The sequence below is a fragment of the Pogoniulus pusillus genome, chromosome 22, assembly GCF_015220805.1.
Source record: "Pogoniulus pusillus isolate bPogPus1 chromosome 22, bPogPus1.pri, whole genome shotgun sequence".
Classification (NCBI taxonomy): Eukaryota; Metazoa; Chordata; class Aves; order Piciformes; family Lybiidae; genus Pogoniulus; species Pogoniulus pusillus.
In genome coordinates this window covers 20,722,702-20,737,718 of record NC_087285.1, presented here as the reverse complement: position 1 = coordinate 20,737,718, position 15,017 = coordinate 20,722,702, and the positions used below count along the sequence as shown (strand labels likewise).

Genomic DNA, 15,017 nt, shown 5'->3' with positions numbered 1-15,017 from the left:
AGTCAATTATCACCCTTCCTGTGTGGAGCACCAAGCACCTTCCTGCTGCTCTTCAGAGTATCAGAGCAAGAACTAACAGAGCACTAGGATCAGCTTGTGCAGGGCAGAGAGATCCTGCGTGGTCACATCCCTCTCTCAGGTCCTCTCTGGCAGTAGCTGGTGTAGGAGGTGCAGTGGAACGAGGATCTAACAGAGGGTTCCACTCAGAGCACCAAAGATTACTCCCTTCTGCGTTCTCCAAGATCAAGGCTATGCAGAGCCCTTACATCATCTGGTTTGATATCCTGGCCAGGCTCTTAATTTCACCTAAGACTCCTACCCAGAGCCTAGCAACTTGTACTGGGCTAAAGTATTTCCTCCAGAAAGGACCTGTGAAACTGAAAACTGCATTAAAAGGATGGGTATCACATCACTGCTCTGGCTGGCATTAACCACTCCCACCATGAAGAATCCATGGCTTACTTGACTTGATTCTTGTGTTGCTTCAACTTCTACCTATTGGATGGATATTTGTGCATTTTCCTCTGTCCACTTTAAGAACTTGTTCATATAAAGTTACCTCCTCCCTGCAAAGGAACCTGACTGCCTCTTGATCTTCCCTGTAAGCTGAAGAGACTGATCTGCAGGCCATTTTCTTCCTGCCTGAAAGGAGTTTTATGGCTCTTTGCTGCACACAATCCCTGGTTTATTTTTTTCAACATCTTGAAAAAGGTGACCAGTGGAACAGCATGCACATCTTTAATTGGTCTAACTTAATGCCATGTGCAGGTAGCAAAACCAACCCTCTCCTTTTATTCTTCATCCTGTTCTGCATGGGGTCGTGCCTGAGCGAGTTGAAAGAGAGAGACCAAACGAGGGGAGAGAAGGAAGAGGCAAGAGGAGTGTGCAGCATTACAGAGTTCACAATGAAACCCAAGAGAAAGAAAATTCAAACCCAAGTGAACCCTACAAACCAAGCCAATGAAACACTCCAAACTTCTGGGAACCCTGACTGCAACATTCTGTGCTCTGTTGGTTAAGAAAAGCCTTTGGCAGAGCCCTTCCCGTCCTGCAAACTCTGCACTGAAAGTGTGACTTGGCTTTTGTGTCCTGAAGTTCTGCAGTGGAGGTCTCCTGCTGAAACTGGGTTCTGCAGTACCCCCAAGGGCTTGCACATCTTGAGCCACACACCCCAGAGCAAGACCCAGAGCTGCTTCCTCTTCAGCCAAAAAACCCAACCCAAAGGTGGTGTTGATGCAAGTGGAAATAACCCCAGGTGGGCATGGTTCCGTTAGCCAAAGAGTGTCACCAGCAGGTAGCAACCGATGGAGCTTGGCTTTGTGTCCTCTGCAGGTTGCAAGTCCTCTTGCTTGGCCAGCTGGTATGCAGCAGCTTCCCTTTGTTTCTAGGGCTGCAGCCTTTTCTTCTTTGTTTTCAGCCAGCTTCTCTCACCCTTTTAACATGCAGGTGCAATGTAAATAGAGAGTTGAGAGCCAGGTGAGGACAGGGATCCCTCCTTCATGCAGTAAGGCACAACTAGGCAGAGGCTGTCTCAGTGCTGTTAGTTCACACAGCAGCATTAACAGTGCCCTGTTCACTCCCAGCTACTGTCACCAAGATCTTGGTCAAATCCTGGTGTTCTTGTGCCTATCTTAGGGATGTAGGAGCTGGAAAAAGTATTTCCAAAGTCCAGAAACCACAGGATGTTAGGGGTTGGAAGGGACCTCTGAAGATCTTCAGGTCCAGCTTCCCTGCCAGAGCAGGACCAAATGACAGAATCCAGTATAGCAAAAGGTCAATCTATTACTGTCAAAAGTTTTGCTGGGGTGGGTTGGTTGTTTTCTTTCTTTTTTTTTTTTTTTTTCCTTTTCTTTCCTTTTTTTATATAAAAATTAAAAAGATCAAAATATCTCACATTATTTACAGTTTTTGTGCTTCATGCTTAGGGCTCACTGCAAAAAGAACACACACAGACAAACTTGTTAATCCAAAGAGAAATGCTCCCTTCGTGACACTCATCTTAGTGTTAGCATCATAAGGGTTGGCATTCAGGTTTCTTCTAACCTTGACAGAACCTGGCAACAACTTAGCCACAGAATTAAAAGCTGCTAAGAGTGTATTCATATTCTAACTAAGGCTTTACAACCAGTTAGTAACATGCTTGCCATGAACTTGACCTGTGTCCACATTCCACAGGTTTGAAAGTGGGTTAGTAGTTCCACCCAGCTTCAGTATCATGCCCCTGTCAGAGTGAGGTTACAGCACCCTCCTCCAAGTCTGAATTTACAGCAGACAAGTCTCTCCTCCTCCTCGGCTGCCTTTAGCACTTGCAACCCCTTGGCTGTTCTGGGTGTGTGAGACTGCAAGTTACCTGACCACCTGCACCCAGGTTTACTGCTCAGAGCACTGGAGCAGCCTCCTGATTGTGGGTCACAATGACAATAGCAGGAGAGGGTTCAGAAGCAAATGTTTTGTAACCCTGTGAGAAAGAGGTAGGCCACTGCAAAGGTCTCAGCTGGAGGGGATGGGCTGAGGAAGGCAAAGGAGCACAGGTTGCAGAGTGGTGCAGCCACATGGTTCCGGTGCTGTCTGGGCCACAGCAAGCAGCCAGCCTGAGCATGCCTAGGAAAAGGCACTGCTGCCAACACTGTTACTGAGTGGAGTTTCCATGCTTGTCCAGTTTTTGGAGCAGCATTCCCAGCACCCATCTACAGCTGTGGGGAACAAGACATGAAGCTAGGTGGATCCTTGATCTCCAAGGCTTACCATTAGGTCTGCCAGGCACATAGCCTGTTACTTTAAGGCACGTGCAGCAGTGCAAGCCATCACCATGCAGCGAGCAAAATTACTCAAGGCTCTACAATTGGGGTTGTTACTGTACCTTATGCCAACATCCTGCTACTGGCAGCCCATCTGGTCCCTGCAAAATGGAATTCACAGATTTCAGTTCCTGCTGACAGTGACTTAAATGTCAGAGCCCCAAACCTGCAGCTCAGACGCTCACAGTGAGGGAAGGTTTAGCAGCACCATCCATGACCATGCAAACCTCTGTGCACAAAACTGAATATGCAGGCAATGTGCTCCATGTGTCACACAACACAAACCAAATACACCACAGGGGAAAGGAAAAAGAGAAGGGGAAAAAAAAGGAGAAAAACAGGAAAAAAGAGAGAAGGAAAAAAGAAAAACAGGAAAAAAGAGAGAAGGAAGAAGGAAAAAAGAAGGAAAAAAGAAGGAAAAAAGAAGGAAAAAAGAAGGAAAAAAGAAGGAAAAAAGAAGGAAAAAAGAAGGAAAAAAGAAGGAAAAAAGAAGGAAAAAAGAAGGAAAAAAGAAGGAAAAAAGAAGGAAAAAAGAAGGAAAAAAGAAGGAAAAAAGAAGGAAAAAAGAAGGAAAAAAGAAGGAAAAAAGAAGGAAAAAAGAAGGAAAAAAGAAGGAAAAAAGAAGGAAAAAAGAAGGAAAAAAGAAGGAAAAAAGAAGGAAAAAAGAAGGAAAAAAGAAGGAAAAAAGAAGGAAAAAAGAAGGAAAAAAGAAGGAAAAAAGAAGGAAAAAAGAAGGAAAAAAGAAGGAAAAAAGAAGGAAAAAAGAAGGAAAAAAGAAGGAAAAAAAGGAAAAAAGAAGGAAAAAAAGGAAAAAAGAAGGAAAAAAGAAGGAAAAAAGAAGGAAAAAGAGAAGAAAAATAGAAGGAAAAAGAGAAGAAAAATAGAAGGAAAAAAGAGAAGAAAAATAGAAGGAAAAAATAGAAGGAAAAAAAGGAAAAGAGAAGAAAAAGAGAAGGAAAAAAGAGAAAAGGAAAAAAAAGAGATGGAAAGAAAGAGCAGGAAAAAAGAGAAGGAAAAAAAAAAGAGAAGAAAAAAAGAAAAAAAAAAGAGAAGAAAGAGAAGGCAAAAAAAGAGAAGGCAAAAAAAGAGGGTATTTAAGCCTACAATTCTTTGAAGAGCAAAGCAAGTGAGGCCAAAGACAGAAATTTGGAGCCACACTTAGTTATCCTCAGCATCTGCTTCCTAAGGTGTTTTTTTGCAATCAGACCTATGGAGAGCCTGATGTGGACATGTTTTGGGTGGGTTTTTCTGGCCAACAGATGCTTTTCGGTTGGGGGGCAGTGGTGTCATTTGTTGTTCCCAGCTGACAGCCTCATCGAGTGCAGTTGGGTGCTGCAGGACTTGCTGTCTGTAGGTGCTGATCTGGTTGAAATAGGCTGAGTTGTGGACTGTGCAAAGGGAGTTGTTGTCCTCTGATGGAGATGTAAGAAACACACTGAGATCAGGAGGCCAGGAGGGAAAGCTCTGAGAAGGAAGGAGCCCCTCAGAAGAGGAATGGACCCTGTGTGATCAGCTCTTTCAAGATACTTTAGAAGACACACTTGAGCTGCCTTTTCTGATGCAGGAGTTGTGTAAGGCTCTGGGTTCTCTGATTGCCTGAGTTGCTGCATGTGGAGCTGCAGGGCACACACAAGCACTGAGCCTTCCCCTCGGAGTCGCCCCCAGGCTCGGCAGGGGTGGAAGCCCTGAGGATGAGTGTGCAGCAGACATCAGTGCTCCTGCAGCTGGAGGGCAGACTGCATTTGTACATTGGTTTTTTTACTGTCCATGTCAGCCACCACATTTTCTTTTGTACTCTGTATTGATTTTCTATGTAAAATAGACTATGCCCAATAAAACAGATGCAGTGAAGTGAGGTGACCCTTCTCCAGCTGCTCACAGCCTGATAAGTTATTCTCATGTGCTTTTAGGGGCATAGAATGGTTTAGGGTGGAAGGGACCTCAAAAGCTCAGCCAGTTCCAACCCCCTCTCACAGGGAGGTTTTAGGTGGGAAAACAAAACAAAGACATCAAAAGAGGTTTGTGGGTTTAGTGCAGGCACATCCCAGCACCTCAGTTTGGCATCAGCAACCTCCAGCCATCAGCACATCCTCCCCCCATGGGGAAGAATGTAGAATGGTTTAGGTTGGAAGGCAGCTTAAAGATCATCCAGTTCTAACCTCCTGCTGTAGGCAGGGACACCTCCCACTAGAACAGGCTGCTCAAGGTCTCATCCAGCTTGGTCTTGAACACCTCCAGGGAGGTTGTGGAGCACAGAAGCACCCAATGTGATCTTTGATCACATTGGGTGCTTCTGTGCTCCACAACCTCCCTGGGCAACCTGTGCCAGTGTCTCACCACCCTCACTGCCAAGAACCCTTTCCTAACATCCACTTTCAATCTCCCCTCTGCCACTTCAAACCCATTCCTCCTCATCCTGTCATTACCAGACCTTGTCAATAGTCCCTTCCCAGCCCTCCTGCAGTCCCCTTCAGATACTGGAAGGCTACTCCAAGGTCTCCTCCAAGCCTTCTCTTCAAGCCCCAACTCTTGCAGCCTGTCCTCATAACTTGAGGTAGAAACCAGAGTTTCCTGCTCACACCACTCAATGTCTTGCTCATTAAAAAAAGTGCAACTTGCCCATTTGCCAGAGTTGGCTGGGGGTGAAGTGGACAAGGCAGAGAGCAATTGATTGACCTAGGAAGATCCTGCTCTGCTGGTAAAGCACATCCTAACCTCAACAGGGTTGATATCTGCCCTGGGCTATTTCTCCTTCCCAAGCACTCAGACTACTGATTTTGGCTGTCATAACCAGCACCTTTCTACCACTCAGAGAATCACTGAATGGTCTGGGTTGGAGGGGACCTCCAAAACTCATCCAAGTCCAACCCCCTCTGCAGCCAGCAGGGACATCCTCAACTAGACCAGCTTGCCCAGAGCCCTGTTTAGCCTCACCATGAATATCTCCAGGGATGGGACCCCAACCACCTCCCCAGGCAGCCTGTTGCAGTGTTCCACCACCCTCATGGTATCACTCAAGTGACTCCAAAGTGACCTGTCAGCTTAGAAAGGCCTTTGCAGCCTGCATGTAAGACTCATGCTGCTGGACTGAAAACCGTTACCAAGAACCCATCAAGCCTCCATCCACCTCTTGGAGGGGTGGAGAATGAAGAGAGCACTCCCAGCCATCATCTTGCACGAAGTGGAAGATGTGCAAGTGCTTTACTAGCCAGGTAGTGCTTGGAGGAAGCACCTCCTGCAGCTGGCAGTGCCTTCAGGGCGGTGAGATAGTTGGTGAAGAGAGCATCTCTGGGGAGTCAGCATGAGGAGCTGGAGTGGGGCTGCTGCTGGTAATTGGTTTGACACATATGAGAGTAATTTGGCTTTCTGCAAGAGCCAGCTGACTGTCCTTTTGTTTCTCTGAAGACAGACATAAATCATGCCACATGCAGCATTTTCTATGGTTAAAGGGAAATGAAACAATGACCTTTTTCAGCTGGTTGTGCAGAGCCCTTGTGGGGAGCAGAGCATGGACCTCAACCTGAGCTCTGTGGGGCTGAGATTTGGGCTGGCATAGCAAATGCCCTTCTACTGGCCCAGGTGCCACCAACCCCAGCTCTGCAGAACTGGCTGTGCTGGGGAGAGCTTTTCAGAACCCAGCTGGGAATTGGACACTCAGGGCTGCAGCAGGCACGAGGGGAACCAAACTGGGCCATGGGTCCTGAGAGAACAGAGCTCATTTTTAGCATCTCTTATCATAAAGGGGCAAGCAACCCCCATGAGATCTCCTTATCTAAAGTCATTTTAACTGTGGGGAGAGGACAGAAGACATTGTCATCCTCCCCTGAATGCTGAAGTGAAACATCCTGTTCCAGCTCTGCTGCCTCAGGTCCTTCCTCTCCCTGGGAGAAGCAAGGACATGGCTTGGCCCCAGCAGAAACACACACAAGGCATGCAAGCAAGCAAGAGAGCAGATACTGTACCAAAGGGCAGGGCACGCTCACCCCCCCCAGGCCTGGCAAACCTGGGTCTCTTTTGCTGCCTGCAATGCTATGAGCTCCCTGTTTGGAGAAATGACTGCTTGTTGAGAATGCTCAGGGACACAGGAGTTACTCCAACAGACACTCATGCGTCAGGGCAGGAGGAGAGGCCCAGAAATTCACCCTCCATTTCAGGTGGCAGGGTGGTTTTATGGGAGGGGAACTCACAGACACGAAGGGTCTGTCATCTGCTGCACACAAAGCAGAGATTGGTGTTTGCAGCAGTGCAGGGCAAAAAACGAGGAGGGTTAAATCATCCAGCATGTCCTCCCTGAAAGGTGATCCAGCAGAAACACAAAGAGCTAACTGCAGCTCACCTGAAACCTTCAAGCAAAACAAAGCCTATTGACTGAAGGAGCTTTTTGCTGCTGTAGTGGAGCTATGCATCAGCTTCAGCCACCGCAGCTGGGCTGCCAGGGCAAGGAAAAGTGACACATTCAGGTGAGAAATGGGTGTCTGGAGCGTGTTGGAGCAGGGATTTGGCACTATAAGGTAGGGGCAGCTGAACTAGGGGCTAAGAGTGACATTGATGCAGCTTCAGTTCAATAGCTGACACGAATCAACCTTTTGTCTTGCAGCCTCCAAGGGTGTTAGGGAAGGGCTCCCCAGGTTCAGTTTTTAAAGTGGACAACAGTCATGAAAAGGAGGTAGCTTTACCAGGTCTTACTAACCAGAAATGAGAGGTTCTGGAAGTGGGCTTGGGAGACAGATGCACCTTCCTCAGGGGTCTGACTCCCAGAAGGTTTGCTGGAAAGCCTCTTTGGTACACACTGCACAGAGGTGGCCTGGGACATGTCTGAGAGGGGACAGACCTGAGCCACAAGCTGCTGTCTTAGGCAGAGAAGCAGAGGGAGGTCTCTTCTCCTAGAGACACTTGCTGGCAGCCTGGGGAGCTCCAGCTCATACACCAGCTATTGTTGGCAGCCCTGAGATGCTATCAACTCTCATCTGCTTCCCCACACAGGACAGCTAGAGCCAGGCTCATGCCTTGCTTGGTTGGCAGAGGTGGAGGGATGGAGCTGACCTTGTTTTCAGATCACCTCCCATCCACTACTCCCCTGATCTCCAGGGCACTCCAAAGCCAGGCTGGCAGCTTCACCAGGGCACACTGTCCTGAAGGGCATTACTGAAGTCCATTGTTCCCCACTACAATAAGAAGGTCTTTGCAGAGAGATTCTTGCCTTGACTGCTGTGGCTCACACCCATCTGGCCAGTGAGGAGCCCTTGCAGCAAAGCAGAGAACTTCCAGCAGTGCAGATAAAAGAGAAGTGAGAAAACAACAAACATCTGCAGTGATTTACTGCGAAATAAAGACCTACCAAAACCCTCCCTCCCAAAGTTTCATCTCCTTTTCAGTCCTGGCAACGTGTGCTTGGAATGAGTCAAATAAATGACATACCACAGGACAAGGCTGGTCCAGTCCAGGAGGGCCTGGTTCCCCTTTCTGCCCCTTGGCTCCTTTTCTCCCCGGGATTCCTCTCTCACCCTGTTGGCACAACAGGAAAACGTCAGGAGCAGGAGAGGAAACTTCTTGGCTTTAAGTCACACAGCACTTGCAGAGTCCTACACCTCCCCCAGAGCAGAGTGACCTCAGCTCAGTCATTAGAGCACTGTGAAAAGTCTTCAGTTACAGCTGGGGGTAGGGGAGAGAGTTTCATAGATGATTTTATAACTAAGTGACCAAATTTCTGCTAGAAACCAGTTTGGGATTTGACACTAAGTGGGAGCACAGCTTCCAGCCACTGCTCTCTGCTCAGCTGGGCTGCTGCACCCCATTCATTCATAGAATGGTTTAGGTTGAAAGGGACCTCAAAGCTCAGCCAGTTCCAGCTGCCTGCCATAGGCAGGGACACCTCCCACTAGAACAGGTTGCTCAATGGCCTCATCCAGCCTGGGCTTGAGCACCTCCAGGGAGGTTATGGAGCACAAAAGCACCCAACGTGACCTGTGCCAGTGTCTAATTTGAGGATCCCTGTAACAAAACCTTTGATTTGAATCTGGTTTTCAAAGATTACTAACCCAAAGTAGCAATTCTCCACAACCTGAAGCTTCCAGGCTGCTCCACTTGCCCACAGTGGCTTGCAGAAAGCACTTCCAAGTGGGTGGAAATTAACTGCCTGTCCTGCCCTACACTGGGACCATGCAAATACTTGTGCCAGAGGAAAAAAAACCTCACAGCAGTGACCTGAAGAACTCTGCCAGGCTGGAGAGGGACTCAGCAGCCAGGGCAAACATCACTGCCTGCCAAAAAGAGCAGCCAGTCCTGCCCCCATGAGCATCCCCACAGCCACAACCCACTCACCTTCTCGCCTCTTTCACTTCTTTCTCCTTTCTCTCCTCTCAGCCCTGGGAAACCCTATCACAGGGAGGTTTTAGGTGGGAAAACAAAACAAAGACATCAAAAGAGGTTTGTGGGTTTAGTGCAGGCACATCCCAGCACCTCAGTTTGGCATCAGCAACCTCCAGCCATCAGCACATCCTCCCCCCATGGGGAAGAATGTAGAATGGTTTAGGTTGGAAGGGAGCTTAAAGATCATCCAGTTCTAACCTCCTGCTGTAGGCAGGGACACCTCCCACTAGAACAGGCTGCTCAAGGTCTCATCCAGCCTGGCCTTGAACACCTCCAGGGAGGTTGTGGAGCACAGAAGCACCCAACGTGATCTTTGATCACGTTGGGTGCTTCTGTGCTCCACAACCTCCCTGGGCAACCTGTGCCAGTGTCTCACCACCCTCACACTGCAAACAACTTCTTCCTAACATCCAGTTTCAGTCTCCCCTCTGCCAGTCTAAACCCATTCCTCCTTGTCCTGTCATTACAAGACCTTGTCAATAGTCCTTCCCCAGCCATGCCCTTGTCCTCCTGCTGAGCAGCTGCAGTGGCAGCAGGCTCTTGGGGAAGTCAGTGCTTTACCATAGCCCAGTAGCATTCCAGCTAGCAGAGATTTTTCTGTCCCTGAACCCAACACAAATACTCCCAAGCAGAAAGGGAAAGCCCCACAGCATCTTCAGCTGAGCAGTGACTGCTGTGCTGTGGCAGCAGGCCAGCAACTGGCCTGAATTAAGCCCTCTGCCCCAGCCCTCCCTGCACACAGCCGTGGTGGTGGAGGCAGAGCAGCCTATATGCAGTGTCAGCTCCAGAGCTTTCAGACACTCTGAAGCAATCTGATGGCCTTTACACTTGTGTTGTTTGTGTTCCCCCCACCACAGCACAACGAATGGTTTCCATACTCACATCCAGTCCTGGCTCCCCTGGCTTTCCCTGCAGTTGGAAAACCAAAGATTAAGGCACATCACACAGAGTTTGCAGGCAAACTTAGATCCAGCTGGTAAAACATGGCACTGATCAGAGAATCAAGCAGGTTGGAAGAGACCTCCAGGTTCAGCCAGCCCAACCTAGCACCCAGCCCTGGCCAATCAACCAGACCATGGCACTAAGTGCCCCAGCCAGGCTTGGCTTCAACACCTCCAGGGATGGCAACTCCACCACCTCCCTGGGCAGCCCATTCCAATGCCAATCACTCTCTCTGACAACAACTTCCTCCTAACATCCAGCCTAGATCTCATGATGGCATGGGCTTGCCTGGCAGCAGCCTCAGAGGCTGGAGGATGAGCTCCTGGCCATGCATTGGGATAGCACCAGTAAGCCCAGCTCTGCAGCTCAGGTGGGACCCACGGCAGCAGGATTTGATAGCCACTATTTTAGGGGTACCCCACAAGATCAGCCCTCCTGTCCCACACCTGTGATTACCTTCTCTCCTTTGGTACCAGGCAAACCAATCAGTCCTGGAGGGCCTGGGAGACCCTGAAAGAAAGAAAGAATACATTGGGATGGTTGCTGCAAGGCAGCTTTCTATCAACAGCCAGGGAGGAAGACAACTCACAGCAGGTCCAGTGTCACCGTGGTCCCCTTTCTCACCACTGTCACCTTTTTCTCCCTTTGCACCATCCAAGCCCTGTGTAAATGAAATGGCATCAACCAACAAGGTCTGGCAGCCCTCCCCAGGGTAGCCACCCTGTGCTCCCAGCACCACCTCCCACTACAGCTCTGCTGCCCTCCATGGTTCACAGCATCACAGAATGTCAGGGGCTGGAAGGGACTCCAAAGCTCAACCAGTCCAACCCCCTGCCAGAGCAGGGTCTCCTGAACCAGATCACACAGGAACACATCCAGGTAGGTTTTGAATATCTCCAGAGAGACTCCACACCCTCCCTGGGCAGCCTGTTCCAGTGCTCTGTCACCCTCACAGGGAAAAAGTCCTCCTTACATTCAAATGAAACTTCCTATGCCTCAGCTTCCACCACTGCCCCTTGTCCTGTCCCTGGGCATCACCCAGCAGAGCCTGGCTCCAGCCTCCTGGCACTCACCCTGCACACATTGATAATCATTGCTGAGGTCACCTCTCAGTCTCCTCTCCCAGCAGCACAGCCCCAGCTCCCTCAGGCTCTCCTAACAGAGCTGTTCTATTCCCTTTATCATCTTTGTGGCTCTGTGCTGAACTCTCTCAAGCAGTTCTATTTCCCTCTTGAACTGGGGGCCCCAGAACTGGCCACAGTACTCCAGCTGTGACCTCAGCAGGGCAGAGCAGAGGAGCAGGAGAACCTCTCCTGACCTACTAACCACAGCCCTTCTAATACAGCCCGGAATGGCATCCTGGCCACAGGAGCACATTGCCTCTTGACTAAACCACATGAAAATAAATCAGTTAAAAGCCCAGGTTTAGCAACCCTGAGCTGCCTGTGCTTCAGCACTCAGTGCTGGATGGGGGACTTCAGGTTTTGAAGTCTTTGGAAGGCAAATGGCTCACTTCCCAAACTGCCCCACCGAGGGGTGTGTTGGCACAGCAACAAAATACACAAAAATCACCCCCCCCAAAGCTGCCAGGCCTTTGTGAGCCTGGAAATAATGCCCTGGCAGCCTGGAAAGAGTGGGTGACATTTAATTTATTGACCTACTTTAGGCCCCTGGATTCCTGGAGGACCCTGTGGGAAAGACAATGGTGTGTTAGAAAAAAACCCATCAATTTAAATCCCCAGTCCCCAAGTTGGCTTCCCAAACCACTGCTTGCTCAAGTTTTGGGCTGACAATGGCCAAATATTTCTTTCAAGACAGGTGGCAGTTTTGTTTGGTTCTGCAGTGTCACTTCAGGGGGAAGAGGGAAATGAAAAGGACCACTTGGTGTAATGTGCAGCAGTGAAGTTCTGCAGCAAGAGCTTTTCGGGGAGCCCAGGAAGAGCTCTGCTGGCACAAGTGACAGCAAGCCCTGGGGGTCAGCACTCTGAGGCAGGGCAGTGCTGGGGACAAAGTCTGTTCTGAAGTGTGGTCTCTCAAGGTGTATCTTGGACACTTCCTGATGCCCTTGAGAGCTCCTCAGACTTTTGGAGCATTGTAGGCACCAAACACCTTAAAATCTCCCACCGAAAGTGCTCCTCATGTCCACCACCACCTGCAGCCCCCTCCTACTGCAAACCGAGGGCAAAACCTTACCATCTGGGGCCAGTTTGTGGTGATACAGAGATCAGCACAGAGAGCAGAGCTTCTCCCATCCCACAGGGTTTCTCTTCTCCCCATCCTAAGGAGCACTTTGGTTATCTTTCCCCCCTTGCAAGGAACACCTTGGTTATCTGCAAGCTGTGCCTTGGACGCCGACGCGCGCTCTTAAATCAAGTGCTTCCACCTCTCCAGAGGCAGCCCCCAGTGCTGGAGCTCTCCTCTCATTCTTCTCCTAGATTCACAGCAGCCCTCAATAATTAGAGGGCAAACCACCCTCATCCCTCACACATCACAAGCAATAACAAATCTGTGGTAAGGCTCAACAGCAGGAGCCACTTTCCAGCGTCTTACCATAGGGCCAGGCAGTCCAGGGGGTCCAGGCTCGGGTATGATCTGCAGAAGGGAATTAAACAAGGAATTTAAGAGGGCTGGGCACAGGGAGGAGGCAGTTTGGGAATGAAAAACTCACACAGCCCACAGCCATGAGTTAATGCTCTCTGATTTAACGCCTTTGATTAGCAGCTACTTTGATCAAAGAGCTGCTTGGAGTGTTTAGAAGCAGATCCATCCTCATAAAGCTCATGAATCAAGCTGGCCTCTGAAACGAGAGGCAGGAGCCAGGCTCCTCCTTCTGTTTGCCACTCACAGAAGGGATGTAACAGAAGAGGAGGCAATTTTCTGGAAAGCAGCCTTCTGGATTAAAAAAGATAAACACCAAAACAAACCAAAACCAACCCCAAAGCCCCCCAAGCCCTCACCCCCCAAAAAAACCCCCTCCAAATAATTAGAGCTCTCATGTCAGTAACAAAGAACCAAATCCCACCACACTGGAGCTTTTCTTGAAAGGAAAAGGTGTGGATAAGGAAAGGAGGATTCAGGAATCCTACAAAACTACAGGGAGCCCAATGTGTTTTCAGAAGAAAATGTCACTGGAAAGCAGCATCCAGCACAGAATCAGGCAGGGTTGGGAGGGACCACAAGGATCAGCCAGAACCAACCCCACTGCCATAGATGGGGACACCTCCCACTAGAGCAGGCTGTGCAGAGCTTCATCCAGCCTGGCCTTAAACACCTCCAGGGATGAGGCTTCCACCACCTCCCTGGTGGTGTTCCAGGCTCTCACCAGCCTCATGCCAAAGAACTTCTTCCTAACATCCAGGCTGAATCTCCCCACTTCCAGCTTGGTTCCACTCCTCCCACTCCTATCACTACCTGGCAGCCATCTCAGCCATCACTGCCACAGCTAAAGCAAGCTGGTGGTGCTGAGCACGCAGTGCTCTTCCCTAGCAAGTAACCCCAGTTAGCTGCCCCTGAGAGCTGCTGCAGCAAGCAGCTGCGTTTTGCTCCCCTCTGCTATGCTGATGGAGATGGCTCCAGCCTGCACCCCCTGACTTGGCCTGAGCCCAGGCTGTGGGAGAGGCTTCACAGTGCCAGGATCTTACATGATTGTTCTGCAGACACGGTGAGCCGGTGTCTCCTTTTTCTCCTCGGTCTCCCTTTGGCCCCTCTGCTCCCTAAAGGAGAAAAAGCAATGCTAAAGTGGTGCATCCTCCAGGAAAGTGAAAACAGGAGACAAAGAGACATTTGTCTTGCTCTGAACTCCAGCCTTCTCTCAAGCAAAGCTCACCCCCAGGGGACTTGGAGAAAAGATTTTGTCCTTGCTACCAGCTTAGGTCACTTTCTGCACAAGCTGTTAGCATCACCAGCAGGGAACAACCCTCCAAGCTCCTGCATCCTCCAGCTCCACAGAAGGGTGTGGCCAGCCAGCCCATTGCTCAGCTCGGCAAACCCAGGCAGCTTCTGAGCACTTGCAGAAACCCAGCCACAAAGCAGCAGCAGCAGCAGGAGGGACATACCGGTGGTCCTGACAAGCCCATCTCTCCCATCTCTCCTTTCTGTCCCATGGGCCCCTCGCTGCCCTGGTCTCCTTTGGCTCCTTTGGGACCCTGGAAGGTTACAGAACACAACTTGCTTAAGAGAAAACAGCATCAGAGAATCAACCAGGGTTGGAAGGGACCACAAGGATCATCTAGTTCCAGCCCCACCCTGCCATGGGCAGGGACACCCTACCCTACATCAAGCTGGCCAGAGACTCATCCAGCCTGGCCTTAAAACTTAACCCCCCCACCCCCCACCCACCATTTCTGCCTTCTGCTGTTCCTCCCCTGCTCAGGGGAACGTTTTCACACTACACCCTGCCAGTTTTGCTGGTGCAGCAGAATTTGCCTGGGCAGCAGAATTAGCAGGGATTGCAGCCACTCAGGCTTGGGAAGGGTTACAGCAGAACTTGAGATGGTGTCTGATGAGCTGTGTGTAAAAGGAGCCCCTTCAGCTTGGCAGATGTGGCCGTGAGCAGCATCTGCACACTTGTGGCTGAGTGCAGGGCCATAGGCAAAGGACCATTAATTCAAGGAGATGCAGCTGAACATTACAGGGCAGAGCTTGCTCCTGGCAGGCTGAGATTTGCTTTTCACAGTGGCAGCTGTCATGGGCATGCAGTATCCCCCTCTTTAACTCAGCTCCTGCAAGGCTTCACTCAGTCCAGCTGTGCCCACACACCTTCTCACCGTCCAGCCCCGGCGGACCTGGCAAGCCCAGCTCTCCCTGAGGAGACACAAAAGAAAAGGGAGCCCATGGTGAATTAAATCAGGAACTGGCCTCAGGAAGGCATTTTGCAGTGACATGAGCTATTCCTGCGAGTCAGCCCTT

General features: G+C 50.0%; 1 protein-coding gene across 1 annotated transcript in view; it reads right to left on the bottom strand.

Annotated features, from left to right (window-relative positions):
- Nucleotides 1–2,758: 2,758 nt before the first annotated feature.
- The window catches only part of COL23A1 (collagen type XXIII alpha 1 chain), a 222,820-nt gene continuing 210,561 nt past the window's right edge, over nt 2,759–15,017 (bottom strand). Inside the window, 12 exon segments of the mRNA XM_064162148.1 lie at nt 2,759–2,899; nt 6,761–6,838; nt 8,217–8,303; nt 9,120–9,173; nt 10,050–10,076; nt 10,566–10,619; nt 10,699–10,770; nt 11,771–11,797; nt 12,660–12,701; nt 13,751–13,822; nt 14,165–14,254; nt 14,868–14,912. Coding sequence (XP_064018218.1) covers nt 2,852–2,899; nt 6,761–6,838; nt 8,217–8,303; nt 9,120–9,173; nt 10,050–10,076; nt 10,566–10,619; nt 10,699–10,770; nt 11,771–11,797; nt 12,660–12,701; nt 13,751–13,822; nt 14,165–14,254; nt 14,868–14,912 — 696 coding nt within the window. The 3' untranslated portion in view covers nt 2,759–2,851.